This window comes from Saccopteryx bilineata, chromosome 8 (genome assembly GCF_036850765.1).
Source record: "Saccopteryx bilineata isolate mSacBil1 chromosome 8, mSacBil1_pri_phased_curated, whole genome shotgun sequence".
Taxonomy (NCBI): domain Eukaryota; kingdom Metazoa; phylum Chordata; class Mammalia; order Chiroptera; family Emballonuridae; genus Saccopteryx; species Saccopteryx bilineata.
The window spans coordinates 54683094-54707153 of NC_089497.1; the positions used below are offsets into that span (position 1 = coordinate 54683094).

The 24060-nt window shown below is 42.5% G+C and overlaps 1 protein-coding gene across 5 annotated transcripts in view; it reads right to left on the reverse strand.

The window, feature by feature from the left end:
• The window catches only part of SLC12A8 (solute carrier family 12 member 8), a 174108-nt gene that overhangs the window by 10755 nt on the left and 139293 nt on the right, over positions 1-24060 (reverse strand). For 4 of the 5 annotated variants that reach the window (XM_066241462.1, XM_066241461.1, XM_066241459.1 and 1 more), the window contains 4 exons: positions 19558-19655; positions 18891-19008; positions 9169-9229; positions 5010-5471 (listed from right to left, as the gene is read on the reverse strand). In XM_066241462.1, the coding sequence (XP_066097559.1) occupies positions 5309-5471; positions 9169-9229; positions 18891-19008; positions 19558-19655 (440 nt within the window). In that variant the 3' untranslated portion in view covers positions 5010-5308. Of the gene's footprint in view, positions 1-5009; positions 5472-9168; positions 9230-18890; positions 19009-19557; positions 19656-24060 lie in introns of those variants that run through there. The other variant, XM_066241463.1, reaches the window with a different exon arrangement.

Consider the following 24060-nt stretch of genomic DNA (forward strand, 5'->3'; position numbering starts at 1 on the left):
ATGGATGGGTGGATGGATCATTGGATGGATAAATCAATAGACAGCATGGCCTGAAGGGTGACATTCATGGTCCCAGAAGGTCTGAAAGGATCGTCACTGATTCAGACATTCTCATGCACAACTTTGCACTAACTTGGTAAAATGTTTAGGCCAGGAACTTGCCTTCTCTCTGTTTTAGAAAATGTTACTAGTCTTGGCCCTGGCCGGTTGGCTCAGCGGTAGAGCGTCGGCCTAGCGTGTGGAGGACCTGGGTTCGATTCCTGGCCAGGGCACATAGGAGAAGCGCCCATTTGCTTCTCCACCCCTCCGCCGCGCCTTCCTCTCTGTCTCTCTCTTCCCCTCCGGCAGCCAAAGCTCCATTGGAGCAAAGATGGCCCGGGCGCTGGGGATGGCTCTGTGGCCTCTGCCCCAGGCGCTAGAGTGGCTCTGGTCGCAACATGGCGACGCCCAGGATGGGCAGAGCAACGCTCCCTGGTGGGCAGAGCGTCGCCCCCTGGTGGGCGTGCCGGGTGGATCCCGGTCGGGCGCATGCGGGAGTCTGTCTGACTGTCTCTCCCTGTTTCCAGCTTCAGAAAAATGCAAAAAAAAAAAAAAAAAAAAAAAAAAAAAGAAAATGTTACTAGTCTCACTGCCATATATCTTGACTGTGCTGAACATTTTTTAGCATCCTTTAGATCAGTGGTTCTCAACCTTTTTATTCTTGGGGACCGGTGACCTAGTCGGCCAGAAACAGAAACACACAACAAGTAAAGTTTTATCTTACCATGCATAACAGTGCAACATGGTACCAGCTGGTGCTTGATTACTGAACTCCACATGTACGATGCATTGAACACTACATGAGTTTGTCCGAGTGCTTTTTGTCTATTGCGCATGATTTATAAATGCTCCATGTGGTGCAAAAGATTGCTCAAATCAGCCTACAAGTTCCACAGATCTCTAAGACAACCTCAATAGTATTTTCATTGGTGATACAGGCTGACAAGTGGCAATCACCTTGAGCACAAGCAAATTCGACTAAGATCATTGGGTCTATAATTGTCATACAGCATCAGAGTGGTTAACTCTTTCAGGGATCAGCGTGAAATTTCTGGCAGACTTGTAGTTGAAAAGCACTGCTTTAGATAAATAAATTCTGTCTGAATGACCCAATGACACCCATAACTCATCTTTCTGACAACCTGTGCTTACTACTGACCTTACGGGTAATATAGGACACCTCTTATGTACCCCCTCAGATCCTCTCGGCTCCATGTCTCTGGAGCTGAGGCCATTTGTTCCATCTCAGCCACCATTGCAGCAACCAATTCTGCTGGGCTGCAGCCAACTTCATGTACATAAACCCAGCAGTGCTTGTACCCACAGGGTAGCTGTTTGCTGTCAAACTCACTAGGTACTCATGCAAGTGCAAATCACAAATGGGGGGTGGGGTAATGCCCTTCAGGGTTAACAGTTGACTATGGGAAACAGGAACTCCTGGATGAATTCTCATCTTTTCTGCCCTCTCTGCAAGGGGGCCTTGTGACACAGGTAATTCCTACAGTCTCTCAGAAGGGTCCTTCGAGAGTAAGTGAGGAGTCACCAACTCAGTGACATGACCTCTTCCCTGCTTCACTCCTCTTCCTTGATGCACATGAACCTCTGCTTTCTGGGGAACCCAGGCTAAGACCTGATTATTGCTTTACTGATTACTATTACTATTAATTTATACAATATAGTTTTGGTTAAATGCAAGATTTTTGGACCTACCTAGAGGTTCAGCATGTTTAGCATCTGCCTCCCATGTTAGACTCTGAACTATTCATTTAGATATCCCCAACACCAAGTAGAAGGTTGGTATCTTTACCATATCTCATTCTTCTCTTACTCTTTTCCATAAAATTGAGCACACTGAGAAAGTTCTCATCCTGGATACTTGAGTCTCCTGCCATGTTTTTCAAACTGCTGGTTTTCAAACTCAGCACCATCTTTTCAGAGGCGTTACTTTTTTAGCTTGTTCACAGAATTCAAAAAAGCAAAAAGTAGAATCTGCAAAGGCTTCTGAGATAGGCTGGAAAAATGATGTTCCCAGAATATATCCACATCCTGATTCCTGGGACCTATGATTGTTTCCTCATTTCGCAAATCCTTCATAGGTGTGATTAAGTCCAGGCTTCTGAGATGAGATTATTCTGGATTATCTGGGTGGACCCTGAATGTAATCACACATGTTGAGGCAGGGGCCAACTTCCTGCACACAGAGGAGAAGGTGATGTAGCCACAAAGCCAAGAAAGAGTTTGAAGATGTTGTCTGGATGCTAGGAGTGATGCGGCCACAAGTCAAGGAATGCCAGCAGCCACCAGAAGCTGAAACAGGCAAGGACTGGATTCTCCCCTAGAGCCTCTGGAGGGAGCACGGTCCCCCGAACACCTTGGTTTCAGCTCCGTTATACTGATTGCAGGAGTCTGGCCTCCAGAACTGTGGGCAAATAAATCCCTGTTGTCTGTAAGCTACTCAGTTTGTGTCATTTGTTGCAGTAGCCACAGCAAATAAGTGCAGCTTCTTTTTTTTATTTTTTTATTTAATTTGTAAATGTAAGGTATTTTTCCCCACTGAGAAGGAAGGAAGGAAGAGGGCTCGGAGCCACCAAGAGTGTTATAACAAACGGCTTTATTGAGTACAGAGTGTGCATCCTGCCCGGCGAGGTTCCCTGGCCCCGAGGTAAGATGGAGGCCAGGGAAGTTGTATGAATTAAACCGTGTGGGAGATATTTAAAGGGGTCCCTTTAGGGAAGTGGAGCTAACATGATGTGGTGAAATCCCACTGGCTGGTAGACAGTCGCTTTTTTCCAAATGGTTCCTGCGAAGCCTCTTTTGGCGCGCTTGGTTGTGGGCGGTCCTAGCCAAAGTTCGCGGGTCTGAGTTCCCCACGTGACCATCCCCCATTATCCACCGACCTTACAGTAAAGTACAAAAAGCTTTATTAGGCCCTGGCCGGTTGGCTCAGCGGTAGAGCGTCGGCCTAGCGTGCGGAGGACCCGGGTTCAATTCCCGGCCAGGGCACACAGGAGAAGCGCCCATTTGCTTCTCCACCCCTCCGCCGCGCTTTCCTCTCTGTCTCTCTCTTCCCCTCCCGCAGCTGAGGCTCCATTGGAGCAAAGATGGCCCGGGCGCTGGGCATGGCTCTGTGGCCTCTGCCTCAGGCGCTGGAGTGGCTCTGGTCGCAACATGGCGACGCCCAGGATGGGCAGAGCATCGCCCCCTGGTGGGCAGAGCGTAGCCCCTGGTGGGCGTGCCGGGTGGATCCCGGTCGGGCGCATGCGGGAGTCTGTCTGACTGTCTCTCCCTGTTTCCAGCTTCAGAAAAATGAAAAACAAAACAAAAAAACAAAAAGCTTTATTACAAAAGTTTGTTTCTGAAATTCAAGATGGGCAAAGAGAATTTGCTGCTGCAAACAGTGTGAGCAAAATCCTTGTTTATATTAGTCTTCCTATTTTTTGACAGTGATCCTGGGGAAAATATAGAATGATTTAAAAATAAACATTTTATATTGAACATTTCTTTTTGCAGTTTCTTCTTAAACAGTGAGGAGGTCAGCATGGACTCAGTAGGCCTTTCTATGATGTCTCCATTTCCCAATGCCTATTGTTAACTCGGGGTTTGCTTTCTTTAATTTACTTCTAATGATATTTTGAAGTCTGGTATTTAACCAAAACAGTGCATAAACAGTGATCACAAACTAGACCTCATTGTGAAACTAGAAACAGCGACCATAAACTAGCGTTCATCTTCTGGGAGAGAATGTTAAGCTCTAACTAGCCCCTTATCGTGATCCCCCCATTTGCTTCTAGCCCAGTCCGTTCAACAGGGCAGGGTTTCTCAAAATGGGCCCGAGGATCACCTGATTGAATCAGCTGAAGCATTTATTTAAAATGTAGTCATATACGGTGATGGAAAATGATTGGATTTTAGGTGATGGTCACACAACCTAATCAATAGTTCAAATGCTACAGAAATGTTTACCTGAAACCTATAAACTCTTATTGATCAATATCAGCCCAGTAAATTTAATTTCTAAAGTAAAGTCCAGGATTCTCCCTCAGACTTAATAAATACGAAAAGCTATGGCTGAGGTGCAGAAATCTGTACTTTTATGAGCCTTCCAGGTGATTCTGAGCACACTGACTTTAGAGAACCTTTACTGCAGAAGGAAGGGGTCATAACTGACCCAATGTTCCATGGCTCAGCTGTGAAACCGCTGACTCTGTCTGGGCCAAGTCCTCAACTTATCTGGGGAAGCCACTACCATGGCCCCAGAACTGGGTGTTTGTGATGAATGCTGAGCTCATAGCAGAATCAAAATAGTCTTGTCCACTCATTCAATTTGACCGAAAAACAGCTGCAAAGGTGTTGAGAGAGCTAGGTACCACAAATGCTTTTGCGAATATGAATCACCATTAGATAATTCATGTTAATTTACCTTTTTAATTAAAAAGACCTTCATGAACTAAACAAAAGTAGCTTACAAAGGCATGCACCCTTTGATCTTACAATTCCACTTTTGGGAATTCATCCTGCAGAAATTCTTTACGCTTGTACATATGTACAAGATTATTCACTGCAGAACTGATTATAATAGCAGCAAAAGACTGGAAACTATCCAAATGCCATCAGTGTGGAACTGCTGAAATAAATTATAGCACAGTCATACAATAAAAATAATGAAGAAACTGTATATGTAATGATATGGAAATGTCTCCAAGAGAGATTGTGAAGGGGAAAAGCAAGGTGCAGAACACATGTGTAATATGCTACCTTTTGTGTATAAAAGGGTGTAATAAGAATCCACATTCTTATTTGCTTGTAGAGTCATCAAGAAATGCTGGAAGCATGTGGTTACCTCTGGGGCGGGGAATGAGAACTGAACAGATGGGCAACAGAATGGGAGGAAGGTTCTTCACTATATATATGATTATACCTTAGGTGTTGGAATCATGTGAGTGTATTAATTATTCAAAAAGTAAATAATATAATAAAAATGTAAATAACCATTTATTGTGGCCCTCAGAATGAGCAGTCTGGTGTTCGTGTGGAGGTCTTCGGACCGGATGCGTGTTTCAGGGCCCCTGCCATTCCAGTGGTTACCCTGGTTGGATGTGGTGCTCCAGACCAGATTGCAGGTTTTCACTGTCCAACACGGCAGTGGGAGGACAGGTCTTTGAGTTTCTTACTGAGGAAAAACAGCCTCGCAAGAGCTCTGGGATTTGAGTCCACTGTGCACTACACAGCTACAAGAGACCAGGGTCCCGGGCTGCCTGGTACTTAGTATCTAGTACCGAGGCATCAGCTGTTCTCGACTCACAAGGGAGGAGTGGTGGTAGCGGTCCCGAACGGCGAAGTCTGCATTCTCCTGGGTGAGCTGCGTCATCTCCATGTCAACCCTAGCCAGGGACGGCGCCAAAATTATCTGCTCTTGAGGGGTTCGCAAACTCCTTTAGTGAAAGAAACACAGAGGATGGTCAAAAGGAAAGCCCAGGCGCTAAGCAGTGACGGCGAGTCTTCTCTGGGGTAGAGAAATTATTTGCAAAATCATCACTGTGCTCAGTATTGAACTTCTTTGCAAAATCATCACCGTGCTCAGTATTGAACTTCTATTTAAAACACATAACTGCTGAAAGCTATAAGTACAACAGTGTACAAACAAAGCGTGAGAAACAACTATCAAGTAAAGTAAGGGGAGAAGTGATATTTACCTTTCCCTAGCAGAAATGGATACAATAACCATCCGCATAGTGTCGTGTTGGGGCTCTGTACCGTTTCTTTGCTTTTTGTCAAGTGAGATAACAGAATGGAATGGAGAGGCTGCAAAGTTGAGAAGACAGGAAAGAGAAACGCCCCCTTTGGTTCCCGGGAGAGAACGCTGACGAGGCAAGATTTCCAGAGCTGAGGCCGACCTAACAAGCAGCTAGGAGATACGTTACAAAGGCTGTGCCACCTAGTCGCCTGAGGGCAAAGAATAAATCCCCATATGGAGTCCACCGCCACAAAAATGTCTACAGACATTGGAGTTGGAATACACTGGTAAAGAAAAATGTTAGGGGTTCCATGGGGAGAGTGCCTGAGGCAGAGAGGAGGAAGGAAAGACAGCCTGGCAGTCGGGTGTGGACAGACGATGGACACAGTCGCAGCGCTGCTGCTGATCAGCCTTGGCCCTCGGGGAAACCTCTCCGCCTCCTTGTGCCGAAGCCTGCGTCATGCCTGAGACATGAATGCCCTTCGACATGTCACTCGAAAAGAATCACCTACTTTATGAGTAGTAATGTTCAATTGTTTAAATAAGGCATATATTTGATAGTTATTAAAAAGTTTTAGCCCTGGCCGGTTGGCTCAGCGGTAGAGCGTCGGCCTAGCGTGCGGAGGACCCGGGTTCGATTCCTGGCCAGGGCACATAGGAGAAGCGCCCATTTGCTTCTCCACCCCCCCCTCCTTCCTCTCTGTCTCTCTCTTCCCCTCCCGCAGCCAAGGCTCCATCGGAGCAAAGATGGCCCGGGCGCTGGGGATGGCTCTGTGGCCTCTGCCCCAGGCGCTAGAGTGGCTCTGGTCGCAACATGGCGACGCCCAGGATGGGCAGAGCATCGCCCCCTGGTGGGCAGAGCGTCGCCCCCTGGTGGGCGTGCCGGGTGGATCCCGGTCGGGCGCATGCGGGAGTCTGTCTGACTGTCTCTCCCTGTTTCCAACTTCAGAAAAATGCAAAAAAAAAAAAAAAAAAAAAGTTTTAAAGGTAGAGATATAATGTTTACCTCTTTAGAACTTAGGCAGAAAGCTTCAACTCACTCTGACAAAAAGTGCTGTTAGAGCAATTCAGATCACATGATTAAGGCCTTGTAGCCACTGAGGAGAACATACCTGAATTAGATAGGTCGAAGTTTTCTGAGAAATGAATTAACTTCTATAAAGGTTGACTCTTTGAGAAGTAAGGTTGAGGAGAGACAAAAAATACTGTACTGATCAACATAGGAATGTGTTTGCCCATGCATTTTTTCATTCATGCTTTTTTATTTTTATTTTTTTTAAGGTGAAACCATTGCATTCTTCTGAGTTCTGGTAAATAATATACTTCATTTCCTAATCTAGAATAGTCTAAGAATTCTCAGCTGGGCAGTTGCTAGGACTTCAGGAAAGAAAGCCTGGGGTAATTCTGGGAATTGTAGGTGTAACAGAGGAAGTAACATAGCCAAATTCCTTCGCTCAAACACCTCCACTCTATTTCTTCTTTAATTTTGAAGAATATCTGGTCTATAGTTGTGGGAAAAAATACCCCTCAAAACTACAGAATAGAAAACACAGCTCTGAATTCTACTTTTAAATACATCAGCATGTCTTGGTCCTTTCATCCCCTTAAGTAATCCTCACAAAACTTCACTTAGTAGCCAGGGCGAAGCCACCAAGTTCCCTGTTGAGACTCAGCTGAAGCCTCCATCACCCACTGCACAAGCCCACAGAGCTATGAATAGTGCAGACTGCATTCTATTCCAGCTAAAGTATTGTCCTTTTCTAAGAATAATCTCCTAATACATTCTTCTTTCTACATAGCACTATAGTGACCTCAGAGGTGAAATTCTAGGAATTCAGAGTGCGCCGTGAGGAGCAGTGACCTCCCATGGCCAAGTGCAGGCTTTAAAACTGCAATGCCTAAAAATATTCCTGTAAACCAGATACGGCCAAATAATCTTAACCACTCATCACTTCCAACTCCAGATCTGTAGGCAGCCTCCACACAGAAGCTATTTCCACCTAAACACTGCTTGTCTTCAGGACTAGGTGGAGGCAGGGAAAAGAGACCAATGTGGAAGTGTTGTGACCTGCATCACCCACCCTGGTGCCTCAGACTGGAAGAGAGGCAGAGAGGTGATCCTACCCTTCCCACAGCTCCATGCAGAACGGTTCGCCCAGCTTCCAAGCGGATGGCAGGGATTCCCCCGTACTCACCACCCTCCTCCCTGCATTTTCCCTGTTGCTTCCCATAGCCTCTGCTCCTTCTCTCTACCATCCCACCTTCTAGCCAGGGATCTCATTTCTTGCGCAATATTGAACAAATTGGTAGTGCTTACAAGGACTGTCTTAAAAAGAATCCTTGGAAGGGAAGAAGGGGGAGTTACTGTTTAATAGATACAATGTTTCTGTTTTTACAAGATGAAGAATTCTAGAAATGCATTGGTGGTGATGGGTGCATAACAATACAAATGTACTTAATACCACTGGACTGGACATTTAAAAACGGTAAGATGATAAATTTTATGTTAGTATATGTATTGTAAAATGGGATTAAAGAATTCTGAACGTACATCTGGGATCAAAGGGAAAGGGTTCCACAATCCATTAGCAATGTCTAGTCATAGAATGTGGAAATATTGGCAAGTGCAACACATACATCTAGAGTTTCAAAAACAAATCAACAAAATGAAACCAAACAAACACTTGGTTGGGTCCTGCCTGGCTGTTCCCAGCCTTCAACTTTGGTTCCTCACTGATACTGAGGAGGAGGGAAGTAACTTCGCAGAGTCCCAAGGCCTTTCAAGGTGAGGAAGCATCGTCTCCGGAAGGGTAGAGGAGAGAAAAAGAGAGCTGGGCACTCACAGACTCCTACCTTCTCCAGAAGGCCTTCTCCTGTTTCTCAGGGAAGCCTGCTCTCCTCCTTCCCCATGAATTTGCACATGGAGGTCCCACGGAACTCCTCCAGGACCTCTATCTATTTCTGTACTTGGCTTCTGCACTTTTACCAGCACAGCCACGTCAACCACCTCTGACTTGAGGAAGAACAGGAGTCCTCTGGGCCTTAATCTTGTGTGTGTTGACATATTGATACTAATGTGGCTTAGACTGTGAACTCACTGAGTAGCTCTCCTGACCTACCACCCAGCAATCAGATTCTAAATAAAGCCTCTGTTCACGATTCCCAAGGATTAAAAGGGGAGAGGATGTAAGACAGAGGAAGCTTCTGATGAGCGGAGGCTGGGGGCGGAGTGCTGGAGGGTAGTAAGAAGCAGAACCTGGGTCCCCTCGGGGTGCTCAATTGTCAGGTTCCCACACAACATTCACCCAATTCCAGCGAGGAACAGGACACACTTAGCACCTCCCAGGGCCACGTGACACTCGTCTGCCCTGGTCCTGCCCCAGATTAGCACTGACCTGCAGGAGGGGATCAGAAGAGACCTCATCCATCTGAAAATGCTGAAGCTGGAGGCTGATCCTACAGGGAAGACATACACATGAATATTGATGAAGGCTCTATGTATGCATCTAGAATCCTAGTGTTAACAGAATACATATCCCCTGACTCACATGCAGAATTAGTACAACTTTTTTTCCTTTTTCAGTCTAATCAAACAACATTATTATAATATTCCTTGACAGCAGCTTGCTAAGACTTCACACCTATATATGGTTTTCAAAATTTTATTTCTAAATTCTAAAATCCCAAGAAAAACACTGAATACAGTGCTATAGAAAAAGCGGGTGCTGAGGATGGCTCCATGGCCTCCTCCTCAGGCACTAGAATGGCTCTGGTTGCAATGGAGCAATGGCCCAGATGGGCAGAGCATCGCCCCCTTGTGGGCATGCTGGGTGGATCCTGATCAGGCGCATGCGGGAGTCTGTCTCTGCCTTGCCGCTTCTCACTTCAGAAAAATACAAAAAAAAAAAAGTTTTCAAGCAATGTGAAAGAATATAGACAGCGAGGAGTAAGTGTCTCTTCAACCTACCTCTGCTTCCTTTCTCCCCCCCCACACCCCCTTTTTTTTTAATCACAGAAAACTATATGTAACATAAAATTGACCATGTTATCTAAAAAAAAAAAAAAGAAAGAATAAAGAAAAAAATGCAGATGACTTGCTAACTTCAGTCTTAGGAATTAAAAAAATTTTGACAGTATTTCTTTCTTAGATTCAGACTATGTGTTAATTATGTGCTAGAAAATCCCTTACTAGACCATACACTCTTTGAGGATAGGAAACATGTCTTTTCCATCTTGTAACACTCACAGCTCAACACCCACAGGAACTGGCACACAGGAAGTTTTCCACAGGTGTTAGTGAAGTGAATCAAAGAGCTCAACGTGTAGAAATGTTAAAGCTAAAGTTAAGAGTGGGACTGTTGTTGATACTAAATACCCTGACATCAGGCACACTGATTAGAATAGAGCTTATCAACTTAGAAAAATGGTTTTAATTTTTTTTTCATTGATTTCAGAGAAAGGAAGTAAGGAAGAGCAGGGGGAAGGGATAGAGAGAGAAGGAGAGAAGCATCAACTCACTGTTCCACGTAGTTCTTGCATTTAGTTGTGCACTCATTGGTTGCGTGTCACACGTGCCCCACCCTGGACTCACACCCTCAATCTGGGTGCACCAGGATCTTTGGATTCTAAGTTTTGTCTAAATTTTAGATGAAGACTGGCTTGAAATTTGATTTTATACTTCCTTGTAAATATATTTCTGGGAAATATTTGAATTTCTTACAATCAAACTAACTCCTAAGAAATTCAGACACAGTCCTTGATACAATCACTGTTAATTAAAATATAGTTTACCTTGCCCTGACTGGATAGCTCAGTGGGTTAGAGCATCATCCCAAAGTGCAGAGGTTGCCAGTTCGATCCCTGGTCAGGGCACATACAGGAACAGATAGATGTTCCTCTCTCTCTCTCTCTCTCTTTCTCTTCCTCTCTTTAAAATCAATAAAATAAATTTTTAAAAAATTGCTGGACTATTTTTTTAAAAATAAAAATAAATAAAATATAGTCTATCCTTTAAGTTAGTTGATAATAGAACCTCTTCTTAGCATAACTTTTCTAAAGCATTACTATTGTTTTTTAAAATGCCCTCACAGACACACCCACAAATAATGTTTAATCTGGGCACCTCATGGCCCAATCAAGTTGACACACAAAAAATGAACCATCACAGGGAGTCTCCACAGAGGAGGGGGGCTTCTGAAGGGTCCTGAACTGGGAGACCTGGGTCTTCATCATAGGTCACCCTGGAGGGCCTTAGACAGAGCATGTCTTCTTTCTGAGATTTGCTGGTCCCCCTTCTACTCCACCTCTTGACTAGAAGTCCTCCAAAACATTATTCTCAAAGTACATGTGACTTAAAGCATATGAAGTGCATTTCTTTCAAATGTATACATCAAATTATTCTAATTCTGAAGAATATTTTTTCAGTTTGCCTGAATTGTATGGTTCATCTCATTTAGTTAAGACTTAAAACTAATTGCTTAAAAAAAACACCTAATTCCTTTACTTGAAATTGAGGCATCATAGAATTGTATTGAGAAGGGCTCTCAAATGTATTTTTTTTAAGATTTTTAAAATTTTTATTTATTTATTTATTCATTTTTAGAGAGGAGAGAGAGAGGGTGAGCGAGAGAGAGAGAGGAGAGAGAGACAGAGAGAGAGAAGGGGGAAGAGCTGGAAGCATCAACTCCCATATGTGCCTTGACCAGGCAAGCCCAGGGTTTGAAACTGGCGACCTCAGCATTTCCAGGTTGACGCTTTATCCACTGCGCCACCACAGGTCAGGCCTCAAATGTATTTTTAAAACAGCTTTGGCCCTGGCCGGTTAGCTCAGTAGTTAAGAGAGTCACCATGAAACGACAGGTTGCAGGTCCGATCCCCGGCCAGGGCACACACAAGAAGCAACCAAAGAATGCACGACTGAGTGGAACGACAAATGAATGCTTTCCCCTCCCCTCCCTCTCCCTTCCTCTCTCTGTCTCTCTAAAAAAATCAATAAAAAGTAAGCCCTGGCTGGATAACTTGGTTGGTTGGAGCATCGTTCAGTGCACAGAGATTGCTGGTTCAATTCCCTGGTCAAGGCAGATAGCACCTCGACGTTCCTGTCTCTCCCTATGCATGGCTCTCTCAAGAAAACCCCCAAAACAAACAAACAAACAAACAAACAGAACACAGCTTTATTATTGAGAAATAACTAACATATAGTAAACAGAGTATTGACTATAACTTACTTCTTATATTTTTGATACTCTGGCATTAAGGGCCTTGATCCTAGAGGTGCTAATTCCTAGAGATAGCAAAGAACTCCCCTGTAAACACACCTTCGATAATCAACCAAACCAGAGTCCACACTCCCAACCATCTACTCTATCAAATTTTCACACACCAAGCCAATACAGCTCTGCCCAAAATCACAGTAGGGTCATATACCAGACAACTAGAAACCACCCCTATACTCTAGACCAGGGGTCCCCAAACTTTTTACACAGGGGGCCAGTTCACTGTCCCTCAGACCGTTGGAAGGCCGGACTATAAAAAAAAACACAACTATGAACAAATCCCTATGCACACTGCACATATCTTATTTTAAAGTAAAAAAACAAAACGGGAACAAATACAATATTTAAAATAAAGAACAAGTAAATTTAAATCAACAAACTGACCAGTATTTCAATGGGAACTATGGGCCTGCTTTTGGCTAATGAGATGGTCAATGTGCTTCTCTCACTGACCACCAATGAAAGAGGTGCCCCTTCCAGAAGTGCGGCGGGGGCCGGATAAATGGCCTCAGGGGGCCGCATGCGGCCCGCGGGCCGTAGTTTGGGGACCCCTGCTCTAGAGCCCACTGAAATTATTCAAACTATCTAATCCTAAACTTATTCAGCTACTGACCCGCCTCACCCATTCCTTCCCGATATAACACTAATAAAGACCCTGTGCCATGCTCTTCCCTCCTCCTCTTCTGCCTCATGACCAAGCCTGGCCCTTCCCCCATCTGCCCTGCATGGCACACATGCCTTGCCTCCTATTTCTAAGGATCAGTGAGTATAAATTTCTCTTTCTATAATGATCATTTCTGTGTCTGTATGTCTTAACATACCTAAGTAAACAGCTTCAGGGTACATTTTTAAAATAAACTACATGCATTGAAAGTGTATCATTTAGTAAGTGTTAACACACATTTGACACTGTGAAGCCATCACCACAAGCAAGATCATGAACATCTTCATCACCTCCAAGAGTTTCCTCCAGCCACTCCATAACTCCCCCCCATGCCTCCCCAACCCCCTTCCAAAGGCGACCACTGATCTGCTCTCATTATAGGTTAGTTTGCATTTTCAATAAATTTATATTATATATATATATATATATATATGAAACTATATACTCTTTTTGTCTGGTTTCTTTCACTCAGTATAATTATATGAGATTCATCCATGTTATTCCATGTTCCTTTCATTACTGAGTATCCCCTTGTATGGCTACACTACAAGTTATTTATAGTCACCTGTTGACGGGCATTTGTATTGTTTCAGTTTCAGACTATTATAAATTAAGCTGCTGTAAATATAATATGCATGTAGGTGTTTTTGTATGTTTTCAATCCCCTGGGAAACACCCAGGAATACATTGGCTAGTTCATATAGCAAGTATATGTCTCACTTTTAATAAACTGCCAAACTGATTTTGCAAAGTGTTATTATTTCCCACCAGCAGTCTATAATAGTTCTAGTTGCTCCACATCCTTGCCAACACTGAACACGATCAATATTTTTTCTCTTAATCCTGCTAATAGATATCACATCATGGTTTTAATTTGTAATTCCTAATGATGAATCACATTGAGCATCTGGTCATGTGCTTATCTGCTATCCATGTATGTTCTTCAGTGAAATCTATTTAAAACTTTTACCTTTTTTTAATATTTTTGTTTGTTTTTCTTTTATTAGTTATTTAAAAATTGAATGTATTGGGGTGACACTGGTTAACATAATTATACAGGTTTCAGGTGCCCAATTCTGTAACACATCAATGTATACCATATTGTGTTCATCCCTTCAAGTCAAGTCTTTTCTGTCACCATTTCCCCTATCCCCCTGGCAATCAACACACTGTTGCCCATGTCCATGAGTTCTTCTCTCTCTTTTTTGTCCTTGTTTGCTCAATCCCTCCATCCCACTCATTCAGCCCCCACACTCTGACATCTGTCAGCCTGCTCTCTAAGAGTCTGTTTTTATATTGCTTGTTACCTCATTTTGTTCATTAGATTCTAGATACGAGTGAAACCATATGGTACTTGTCTTTCTCTGATTGGCTTACTTCACTTAGCATAATGCTTTCAGGTCTATCTATGCTGTTGCAAAAGGTAAGATTTCCTTCTTTTTTTATGGTCGAATAGTATTCTATTGTGTAAATCCACTCATCCATGATGGGCACTTGGGCTGTTTCCAAATCCTAGCTATTGTAAATAAGTTTTGAGAGTTTTTATACATTCTAGATGTAAGTCCTTTATCAGATCTATAATTTGCTAATATTTTCTCATAGTCTATGTCTATGGCTTGCCTTAGCATTTCTTCACCTGTGTGTTTGAAAGATCAGAGTCCTTAATTTGATGAAATCCAATTTTAAAACATTTCTCCTGCTGTTGGTGTTGTAGCTAAGAAATCTTTGCCTCATTCAGTCACAAAGATTTTTTCCCCTATACTTTCTTTTACAAATTTTATAGTTTAAGTTTTTAATTAAGTTTTACTACCAGCCTGACCAGGCAGTGACGCAGTGGATAGAGTGTCAGAGTGGGATGCAAAAGACACAGGTTAGAAACTCCGAGGTCGCCGGCTTGAGTGCAGGTCATTCGGCTTGAGCATGGGCTCATCAGCGTCAGCGTGGGATCATAGACATGACCCATGGTTGCTGGCTTGAGCCCAAAGGTCGCTGGCTTGAGCAAGGGGTCACTTGCTCTGCTGGAGCACCCTCTGTCAAGGCACATATGAGAAAAGCAATCAATGAACAACTAATGAGATGCCATGAAGAACTGATGTTTCTCATCTCTCTCCCTTCCTGTCTGTCCTTATCTGTCCCTCTCTCTGTTTCTCTCTGTGTCTCTGTCACACACACATACACAAACAAAAAAAGTTTCACAATCCATTTTGAGGTATTTTTACACTGAATGACATATGGGTTAAAGTTTACTTTTTGCATATGGACAGCCAATCATTTCAGTACCATTTGCTGAAAAGACTATTATTTCCTCCACTGAATTGTCTTTGAGCCTTTTTTGAAAATCAACTGACTGTATATGAATGGGTTAAAATCTGGACTCTCTACTCCATTCACTGTTTTGTCTATCTTGATTTCAGTACCTGCTTTCTTGATTACTTTAGCTTTATAATCAGCCTTGAAATCAGGTAGTGTAAGTCCTCATTCACTTATACTTTGTAATTTTACTTTTCTTCTTCTTTTTTTTTTTTTTACCGAGACAGAAAGAAAGTCAGAGAGGGATAGATAAGGACAGACAGACAGGAAAGGAGAGAGATGAGAAGCATCAATCATTAGTTTTTCATTGTGACACTTTAGTTGTTCATTGATTGCTTTCTCATATGTGCCTTGACCGGGGGGCTACAGCAGACCGAGTAACCCCTTGCTCGAGCCAGCGACCTTGGGTCCAAGCTGGTGAGCTTTGCTCAAACCAGATGAGCCCACGCTCAAGCTGGTGACCTCAGGGTCTTGAACCTGGGTCCTCTGCATCCAAGTCCGATGCTCTAACCACTGCGCCACCACCTGGTCAGGCTACTTTTCTCCTTTTGCAAAGGTGTTTGCGCTATTCTAGGTCCTTTACATTTCCATATAAATACTTTAGAGTCTGCTTGCCAATTTTCACAAAAAAAGGCAGCAGCGATTTTGGTTGGAATTGTGTTGAACATATAGAACAATTTGGGGTGACTTGACATCTTAAGAATATTGAATCTCCCAATTCATGAACATAGTATATCTCTTCATTTATTTTTTAAATTTTCTCTTAGAAATGTTTTAGTTTTCCTCTTCTAGTCTGTAAATGTGAATTACACTGAATAATTCAAAATGTTAAATCAACCTTGAAACCCTGGGATAAACCCACTTGTTTATGACGTATTATCCTTTTTATATTTTTTAATTCAATTTGGTAAAACATTGTTACAAATTTTTGTATCTATGTTCATGAGAGATATTAATGTGGTTTTCCAAAGAGTTTGTGTAATATTTTTATTTTGTCTTCCTTAACTGCTTGGTAGGTTTCATTAGTGAAGCCATCTGGGCCTAGAGTTTTCTTTGTGGGAAGTTTTTAATGACAAATTTAATTTCTTTAATAGATGACTTAAGTAGCCTGATCCTTCTTCTGAAGTGAGTTTGATAGTTTATATCGTCCAAGAATTTGGCCAATCCATCTAAGTTGTTCAATATATGGACATAAGCTATTTAAAATGTTTCTTTATTTCCTTTTCAACATCTGTAGACTCTCTAGTAATGTCATCTCCCTCACTCTTGATATTTTTACCTTCTCTCTTTTTATTCTGATCAGTTTGGCTAAAGGTTTGTCAATTTTATTGATCTCACATAACTAGCTTCATGTTTTATTGGCATTCTGTACTTCTTTCTGTTTTATATATTATTGATTTCTACATTAATCTTTACTGTGTCTTTGTTTCTCTTAGTTTTTAGTTTGCTCTTCTTTCTCTAGTTACTTAAGTTGGCAGCTGGGGTCATTGACTTGAGACCTTTTTTCTTTTCTAATATGAACATTTGATGCTATAAACCTCCTTCTAAATACTAAATTAGTTGCATCCCACAATTTTGATGTTATATTTTTATTTTCATTCAGTTTTAAGTACTTTGTCATTTTACTTTTTATTTCTTCTTTGAACCATGAGTTATTTAGTTTCTTTAGTTGACTTAGCACTGTTTAGTGTTTTCAGTCATTTAGTGTTATTTAATTTTCTTTAGTTTCTAAATATTTGGGGTTTTTCCAGATATCTTTCTATTATTTATTTCTAATTTACTTCTTCTTTGGTCAAAGAGCATACTTTGTTTTTGAATTGACTTGAATACCTTTTAATATATTGAAACTTTTTATGTATTAAAATATGATCTATCCTGGTAAATATTTCATTTATACTTAAACAGAACATGTATTCTGTTGTTGTTAAGTGGAATGTTCTTTAAATGTTTGTCAAGATTTGTTGATAATGTTATTCAAGTCTTCTAAAGATTATTAATTTTATGCCTTTGTGTTTTATGAATTATTGAGAGAGATGTTGAAATCTCTAATATAATTCTGATTCATTTTTTTGTTACAGTTATACCAGGTTTTGTTTCATATATTTCAAAGCTCTGTTTTTAAGTTCATAAATGTTAAGGTATGTTATGTCCTCGGAAAAATTGTTTCCTTTATCTTTATGAAATAACCCCTTTTATCCCTGGTAATATTCTTTTCTCTAAAATCTACTTTGCCTGAAATTAATACTATATAGTTACTCCGGTTTTGTTACGATTTGTGTTACCATACCTTTTTTCATCTTTTTACTTTTAACTATTTTGTGTCTTTATATTTAAAATAGGTTTATTATATGTAGCATATAGTTATATCATGCTTTTCTATTCAATCTGACAATTTTGGTGTTTTGACCACTTTATTGGAAATGTTTAGACCATTTATTTTTAATGTGACTACTGATATGGCTAGGTTTATATAAACTGCCTTGTTATTTGCTTTTTGTCTGTCCTTCGTTATCTTTTCCTCATTTTTTTTTCTTCATGTTTTTCCATTGACTTGAAAGAGAGAAAGAAGCATCAACTCATTGGTCCACTTAGTTGTACACCCACTGATTGTTTCTCCTCTTTTTTCTGCTTTATTTTGATTTGAACATTTTTAAATTCAATTTTATCTCCTTTATTGGCTTACTAGCTATAACTCTGTTATTTTTTTAATGGTTTTTTTTTGTATTTTTCTGAAGCTGGAAACGGGGAGAAACAGTCAGACAGACTCCCGCATGCGCCCGACTGGGATCCACCCGGCATGCCCACCAGGGGGCGATGTTCTGCCCCTCCGGGGCGTCACCCTGCCGCGACCAGAGCCACTCCAGCGCCCAGGGCAGAGGCCAAGGAGCCATCCCCAGCGCCTGGGCCATCTTTGCTCCAATGGAGCCCTGGCTGCGGGAGGGGAAGAGAGAGAGAGAGGAAGGAGGGGGGGTGGAGAAGCAAATGGGCGCCTCCCCCATGTGTCCCGGCCGGGAATCGAACCCGGGTCCCCCCGCACGCCAGGCCGATGCTCCACCGCTGAGCCAACCGGCCAGGGCCTAACTCTGTTATTTTTTTTTTCTTCTTCTTTTTTTTTTCTGAAGCTGGAAACAGGGAGAGACAGTCAGACAGACTCCCGCATGCGCCCGACCGGGATCCACCCGGCACGCCCACCAGGGGCGATGCTCTGCCCACCAGGGGGCGATGCTCTGCCTGTCCTGGGCGTCGCCATGTTGCGACCAGAGCCACTCTAGCGCCTGGGGCAGAGGCCACAGAGCCATCCCCAGCGCCCGGGCCATCTTTGCTCCAATGGAGCCTTGGCTGCGGGAGGGGAAGAGAGAGACAGAGAGGGAAAGCGCGGCGGAGGGGTGGAGAAGCAAATGGGCGCTTCTCCTGTGTGCCCTGGCCAGGAATTGAACCCGGGTCCTCCGCACGCTAGGCTGACGCTCTACCGCTGAGCCAACCGGCCAGGGCCAACTCTGTTATTTTTGATGGTTACTTTAGAGTTTTTAGTACATATTTAACATCACAGTCTACGTGTAAGTGATAGTGTAGTACTTCACAAATAGTATCAGCAACTTAAAACCATATATTTCTATTTCTTCCTTCCTGGTACTTGTGCTATTATTGCATCTGTTTTACTTCCCTGTGTCTTGTAAATCTCACACGTTATATTTTTCTTTGTTATCATTTATGTGCTTGTCATATTTTCCCTCCTAGACTGCAAGCTACTCGAAAGTGGGATCCATATCTGAATCAGTTTTGGCATTTAATAGGTGTTCAAAACATATTTCGTCAAGGGATGCTGAAAGAGGAGGAGGGAGATAGTAGCAAAGGGCCTGCTGCTTACCAAGGTGAAGCCCTGGACTGGTCCGACCAATGTAGAAATACAGAATGGCAGCAACACACATGTTAATCAAGGCATAGACCCACTGTATGACAAACATGATGAGAAGGGACCCAACAGCCTGTGGGACAGAGTAAGAAAGGCAAGTCATTTAATGGGTATCACATGGTAAGCAAACCACAAGTCTAAGGCCTCAAGAAATAATAGTCCCTCTCATCAACCTCTGATCACTATAAAAGTCTGCTTAACTGAAGTTTACTCGTAATTTTAAAAAACCTCAAGCAGATATTTGAGAAGACACCCTCTGAAAGTACCCTCTAATCAAAACTAGCAATAAATAGATATTCTATCCTAGCTCCTTGTCCTACTACTCCTCTCTAGAAGAAACAAAGTGAAATTATGCTAATTTGGTATACCTAGAAATTTAGTTACCCGTAGGTTATCAGAGATGATTCATTATTTTACAAGTAAATCACTGATTTAAATAAGTGGTGTACTAAATGTAATCTTGCCATAAGTAGTCTCATCTAAATTCTAATATAACAGGTAGTTAAATCACATAGCTTCTATTAGACTTTTTCTTTCCTCTCCCCCACCCCAACCTTAAGAACACACATCACCACCTGAATTATGTCTCAAGAATAATTGAGATGAAAATGAAGCTACTCACCCCCAACAGGGAAACCCAAGGGTTGCACATGCGAGCATAGAAAGAAGTAGGATTGCTCTGGATATCTTGTTCATGGAGCCTAGATTTTAGGAAGAAATCTAAAAAAAAAAAAAAAAAGAGAGAGAGCCAAATTCTTGGTTACCAATTTGTTACCAAACTTTCTTCTATTTTTATGAGCTAATATCTATGAGCTCTTCTTTTCTAATTTTATAACTCAGCCTAGAAGACAACTTCCACTGCTTTCAGCCATTAACTCCCTTGTAGTAAACCCATTTTCCTACTCTTTGATGTCACAAGTTTACAATCTCTTCTCTCAAAGTAGAGCTTTCATATCCTCTAATCACTGAATCTACCAATCCAATTGCATCTGCACACTCTCTTCTGCCTTCCCTCCTTGTACTGTGTACTAGCTTCTATGGAAGGCCCATCTCTCCACCTGTGCCCTACTCAAGGATTTTGCTTTTATTTATTTATTTATTTTTATTTATTTATTTTTCTTCTTTCTTTTTAAAGCTGGAAACGGGGAGAGACAGACAGACTCCCGCATGCGCCCGACCGGGATCCACCCGGCACGCCCACCAGGGGCGAGGCTCTGCCCACCAGGGGGCGATGCTCTGCCCCTCCGGGGCGTCGCTCTGCCGCGACCAGAGCCACTCTAGCGCCTGGGGCAGAGGCCAAGGAGCCATCCCCAGCGCCCCGGCCATCTTTGCTCCAATGGAGCCTTGGCTGCAGGAGGGGAAGAGAGAGACAGAGAGGAAGGAGGGGGGGGGGTGGAGAAGCAAATGGGCGCTTCTCCTATGTGCCCTGGCCGGGAATCGAACCCGGGTCCCGCCGACGCTCTACCGCTGAGCCAACCGGCCAGGGCCAAGGATTTTGCTTTTATATCATTGACTTTCCATACTATACTGAATCATCTGCATCAAATACAAATACTCTACAATGCAATTTCTCCCATTTAACAAATACCTTCTGATCAACCTCTATTTGCATATACATCCTTTACCTCCCATTATTTCTTTAACCCACTCATGAGATTGTAAGATTCCACTAAAACTACCTTTTTTTTTTTTTTTTTTTTTTTTTTTAGTGAGAGAAAGACAGACAGACAGGAAGGGAGAGAGATGATGAGAAGCATCAACTTATAGTTGTATCACTTTAGTTGTTCATTAATTGCTTCTCATATGTGACTTGACTGGGGGGCTTAAACCAAGCCAGTGACCCCTTGCTCAAGCCAGTGACCTTGGGCTTGAACCAGCGACCATGGGATCATGTTGATGATCCCATGCTCAAGCTGGTGAGTCTGTTCTTAGGCCAGCAACCTTAGGGTTTCAAACCTGGGTCCTCAGCATCCCAGGTTGACACTCTATCTACTGTGCCAATACCAGTCAGGCTAAAACTACTCTTCATAAAGTTGCCAGTGACTTGATCTTTCCTCCCAGTCCTCATCCTAGTTGGCCTTTCAGACAGCATCTGACACACTGATCACTTCCTGCTTATTGCAACACTTTCTCTTGGTTTCTTTGATGCCTCATTCTCTCAGTTGTCCTCCTATCTCACTGCCCACTTCTTCCTAGTCTTCTCTGCTGGCTCACCTCCTCCTTCCAATCCACAAATAGTGTAGTATCCCAACACTCCTTCAGTCCTTAGCACTCTTCTTTTTCTCCCTCATATATACTCATTGCTGGGAGAGCTCATCTAGTCCCATGGCTTTAATACTAACCATATGTTGATGATTCAAGTTTATCACCTTTGACCCTTGAACTAAAATTATGACTAACTAGTTTTCTTCTCAATGTCTCCCCTTACATAGCTAACAAGGCTAACATTGCTAAAGCAGAACTCTAGTCTTCCAATAACATCTTCATCTGAATAAATGACTCCACCATTCACTTAAATATCTAAGATTCATCCTTGACTCCTCTTTCCCTCATCCATATACCTATTCTATCAGTAAATCCTGTTGATACTTCTATCAGAATATATTCAAAATATGACCACTCCTTACCATGTGTATTGCTCCCACCCTAGTGCAGGCCACTTTCGGCTGATTTACTGCAGTGTGCTCCTGGGGTGGAGACCACAACTAAAGTACATTTCTCAGAATCTCTTGCCACAGGCCATGTGACCAAATTCTCACCAATGAAATATTAACAAAAGTGGTGAGTGCCACTTTTGCACCAAAATCTTTGAGAGAGAAGGTGTGTGCCTCTTCCCTGTGCCTGAAATCTGAACACAGTAAGTCAGTCTTGACTTTGCACATGACAAGGTCCTAGGGGAGAGTGAAGTCATAGAAATGGAGGGAGCCTGGGTCCCTGAATAAATGCATGGAGGAGAGCCTCCCATTGATTTGGAACATCGAAATCAATTTCCATTGTATTTGAACCACTATAAATTTGGTTATTTCTTTTTTCAAAAAGATATTTTATTGATTGAATTTAAGGAAAAGGAGAGAAAGAAAGGTAGTTGGGAGTGTGTGGAGTGTGGAGCAGAAAGCATCAACTCATAGTTGCTTCTCCTATAGGCCTTGACTGGGCAAGCCCAGGGCTTTGAACTGGCAACCTCAGCATTCCAGATCAATGCCTTATTCACGGCGCTACCACAGGTTGGGCTATTTGGTTATTTCTTATAGCAGTTTAGCCTACCTTAATTAATATACCTCCAAAAGCTTTGGCTTCTTTCTCATATTGTTATCTAATACACCCCTCACAAAGCCAGTGATCTTCTTAAAGCCTGAATCTGATCACATCACAGCCTTAGCTGGAACCGTCAGTGGCCTTCTGTCACAGTCAAGGCCCTACGCAGCACGGACTTCCACTTTCCTCGAGCTATTCATCTTCTACCTCTCTCCCCTGGCCCACAACTCTTCAGTCACTGCTGGGCCACTGTTCTTCTTGAAATCTGCCCATCCACTTCCCCACCTGTATACATGCCATTTCCTCTTCCTGGAACTCTTCCCCCACATCTCTGCGTGCTCACTACTTTATACAATTCAGTTCTCCATTAAAATACCTTCTTCTCAGAGAGATCTTTTCTGACAAACCTATCTGAAACAATACCGCCTCTCCCCTCCCTAGACTTCCTCTATCTCGTCACCTGACTTTATCATTCATTGTAGTACCTGACATTACAGTGTATGTGTTTGTTTGTTATGTGTCTTCCCCTACTAGAATGGAAGTTCAATGACAGCAGAAACCTATGCCTATTCAGCACGTTCCCCCAGCACCTAGAATAGTGCTCAGAGTATAGTAATTGTTCCATTCATGTGGCTAAATGAATGAACAAGCCACCCCAGCCCCTAAAGAAGTATCCATCCTCTCAACATCTGTCTTTCTTCATCATGTGCTTCCAACTATTATACTGATCTTGAGGGCAAAGACTGTGTTTCATTTCTGTAAATGCCAAATCTAGACATTTAGAAGTGAATGTATAGAAAGTGCTCAAAAAACATCTCCTTATTAAATGTGGATTAAAATAAACTCTGCCAAGGTTTATGATTTGAATGGATGGTTCTGTTACTTTTTCTAAAAAAAAGAAATAATACTGTTATAACTTCACTAATTAAATTATATAATTTCAACATGCTTAAGCATGATTCATTTCTTCAATCATTGGCTTAGTGAATTACATTTGCCCCCTTGGTTATTAAGAAGGAACTCTATTGGTTAAGTACTTAGATTTTTGCCTCTCTGAGGCAAAGGTTAAGCTCATCCTTTTATGCTTGATCTTGATCTTATACAATCTCAATTACACTGTACTTAAGGGAAATGTGTTTGTGTATGTGTGTTTGCGCGCACGCATTTTCTGAGGAACTCAGGAGGAAGTATTTAGGAGGGGGTGAGTCCCCCAGGCTAGCACAATGCAGTTTTATACATCAGCAATGTGAGGGAGAATTCATACAAGGATGCTCAATAACTGTGAAGAGGTATGACAGTAGAGGTAGACAATATGGTTTCAAAACCCTTCCAAATGACTAAGGGAATTTTTTTCTCTTGCCAAGGATTTTGCTGGAAGAAATAAGCCTTGTAGACAGTGAAAGTCTATGACCTTCTTGCCTGGGCTACTCCCGTCTCTGCCCTAGTTCTTATCAGAATAGAGCTGGTCAGAAACCAGCAAATTTGTGGGTTAGCCTTCATGAGCTGAATGTGGTGAGTGCAGTAGAAAACTAAATGGGGAAAAATCCTCAGCTTTGCTAGCCTGAGGTTGCAGACCCACCTTGGGGGAGCAGTGGGCCAGCAGAAACTTAATGGGGAGACCCTAGAAACGAGAGAACCCTAGAACTACAGCTCCCCACATTTTCCTGGATGACTAGAAGACCATTCCCCTGTCTGAGGAGACCCAAAAGAGACTGGCAGAAAGTAAGAGTCAGAGGAGACTGGAGAACTGGCTGCAACTTCAACTGTTTTTCCCACTCCACAGACAGATCTACTGGGAGAGGGTAGAAGGCTTATGGGGCAACCCCCTAGGAATCCTGACTAAAAATTAAAAAGAAGAAAAGACTGACTA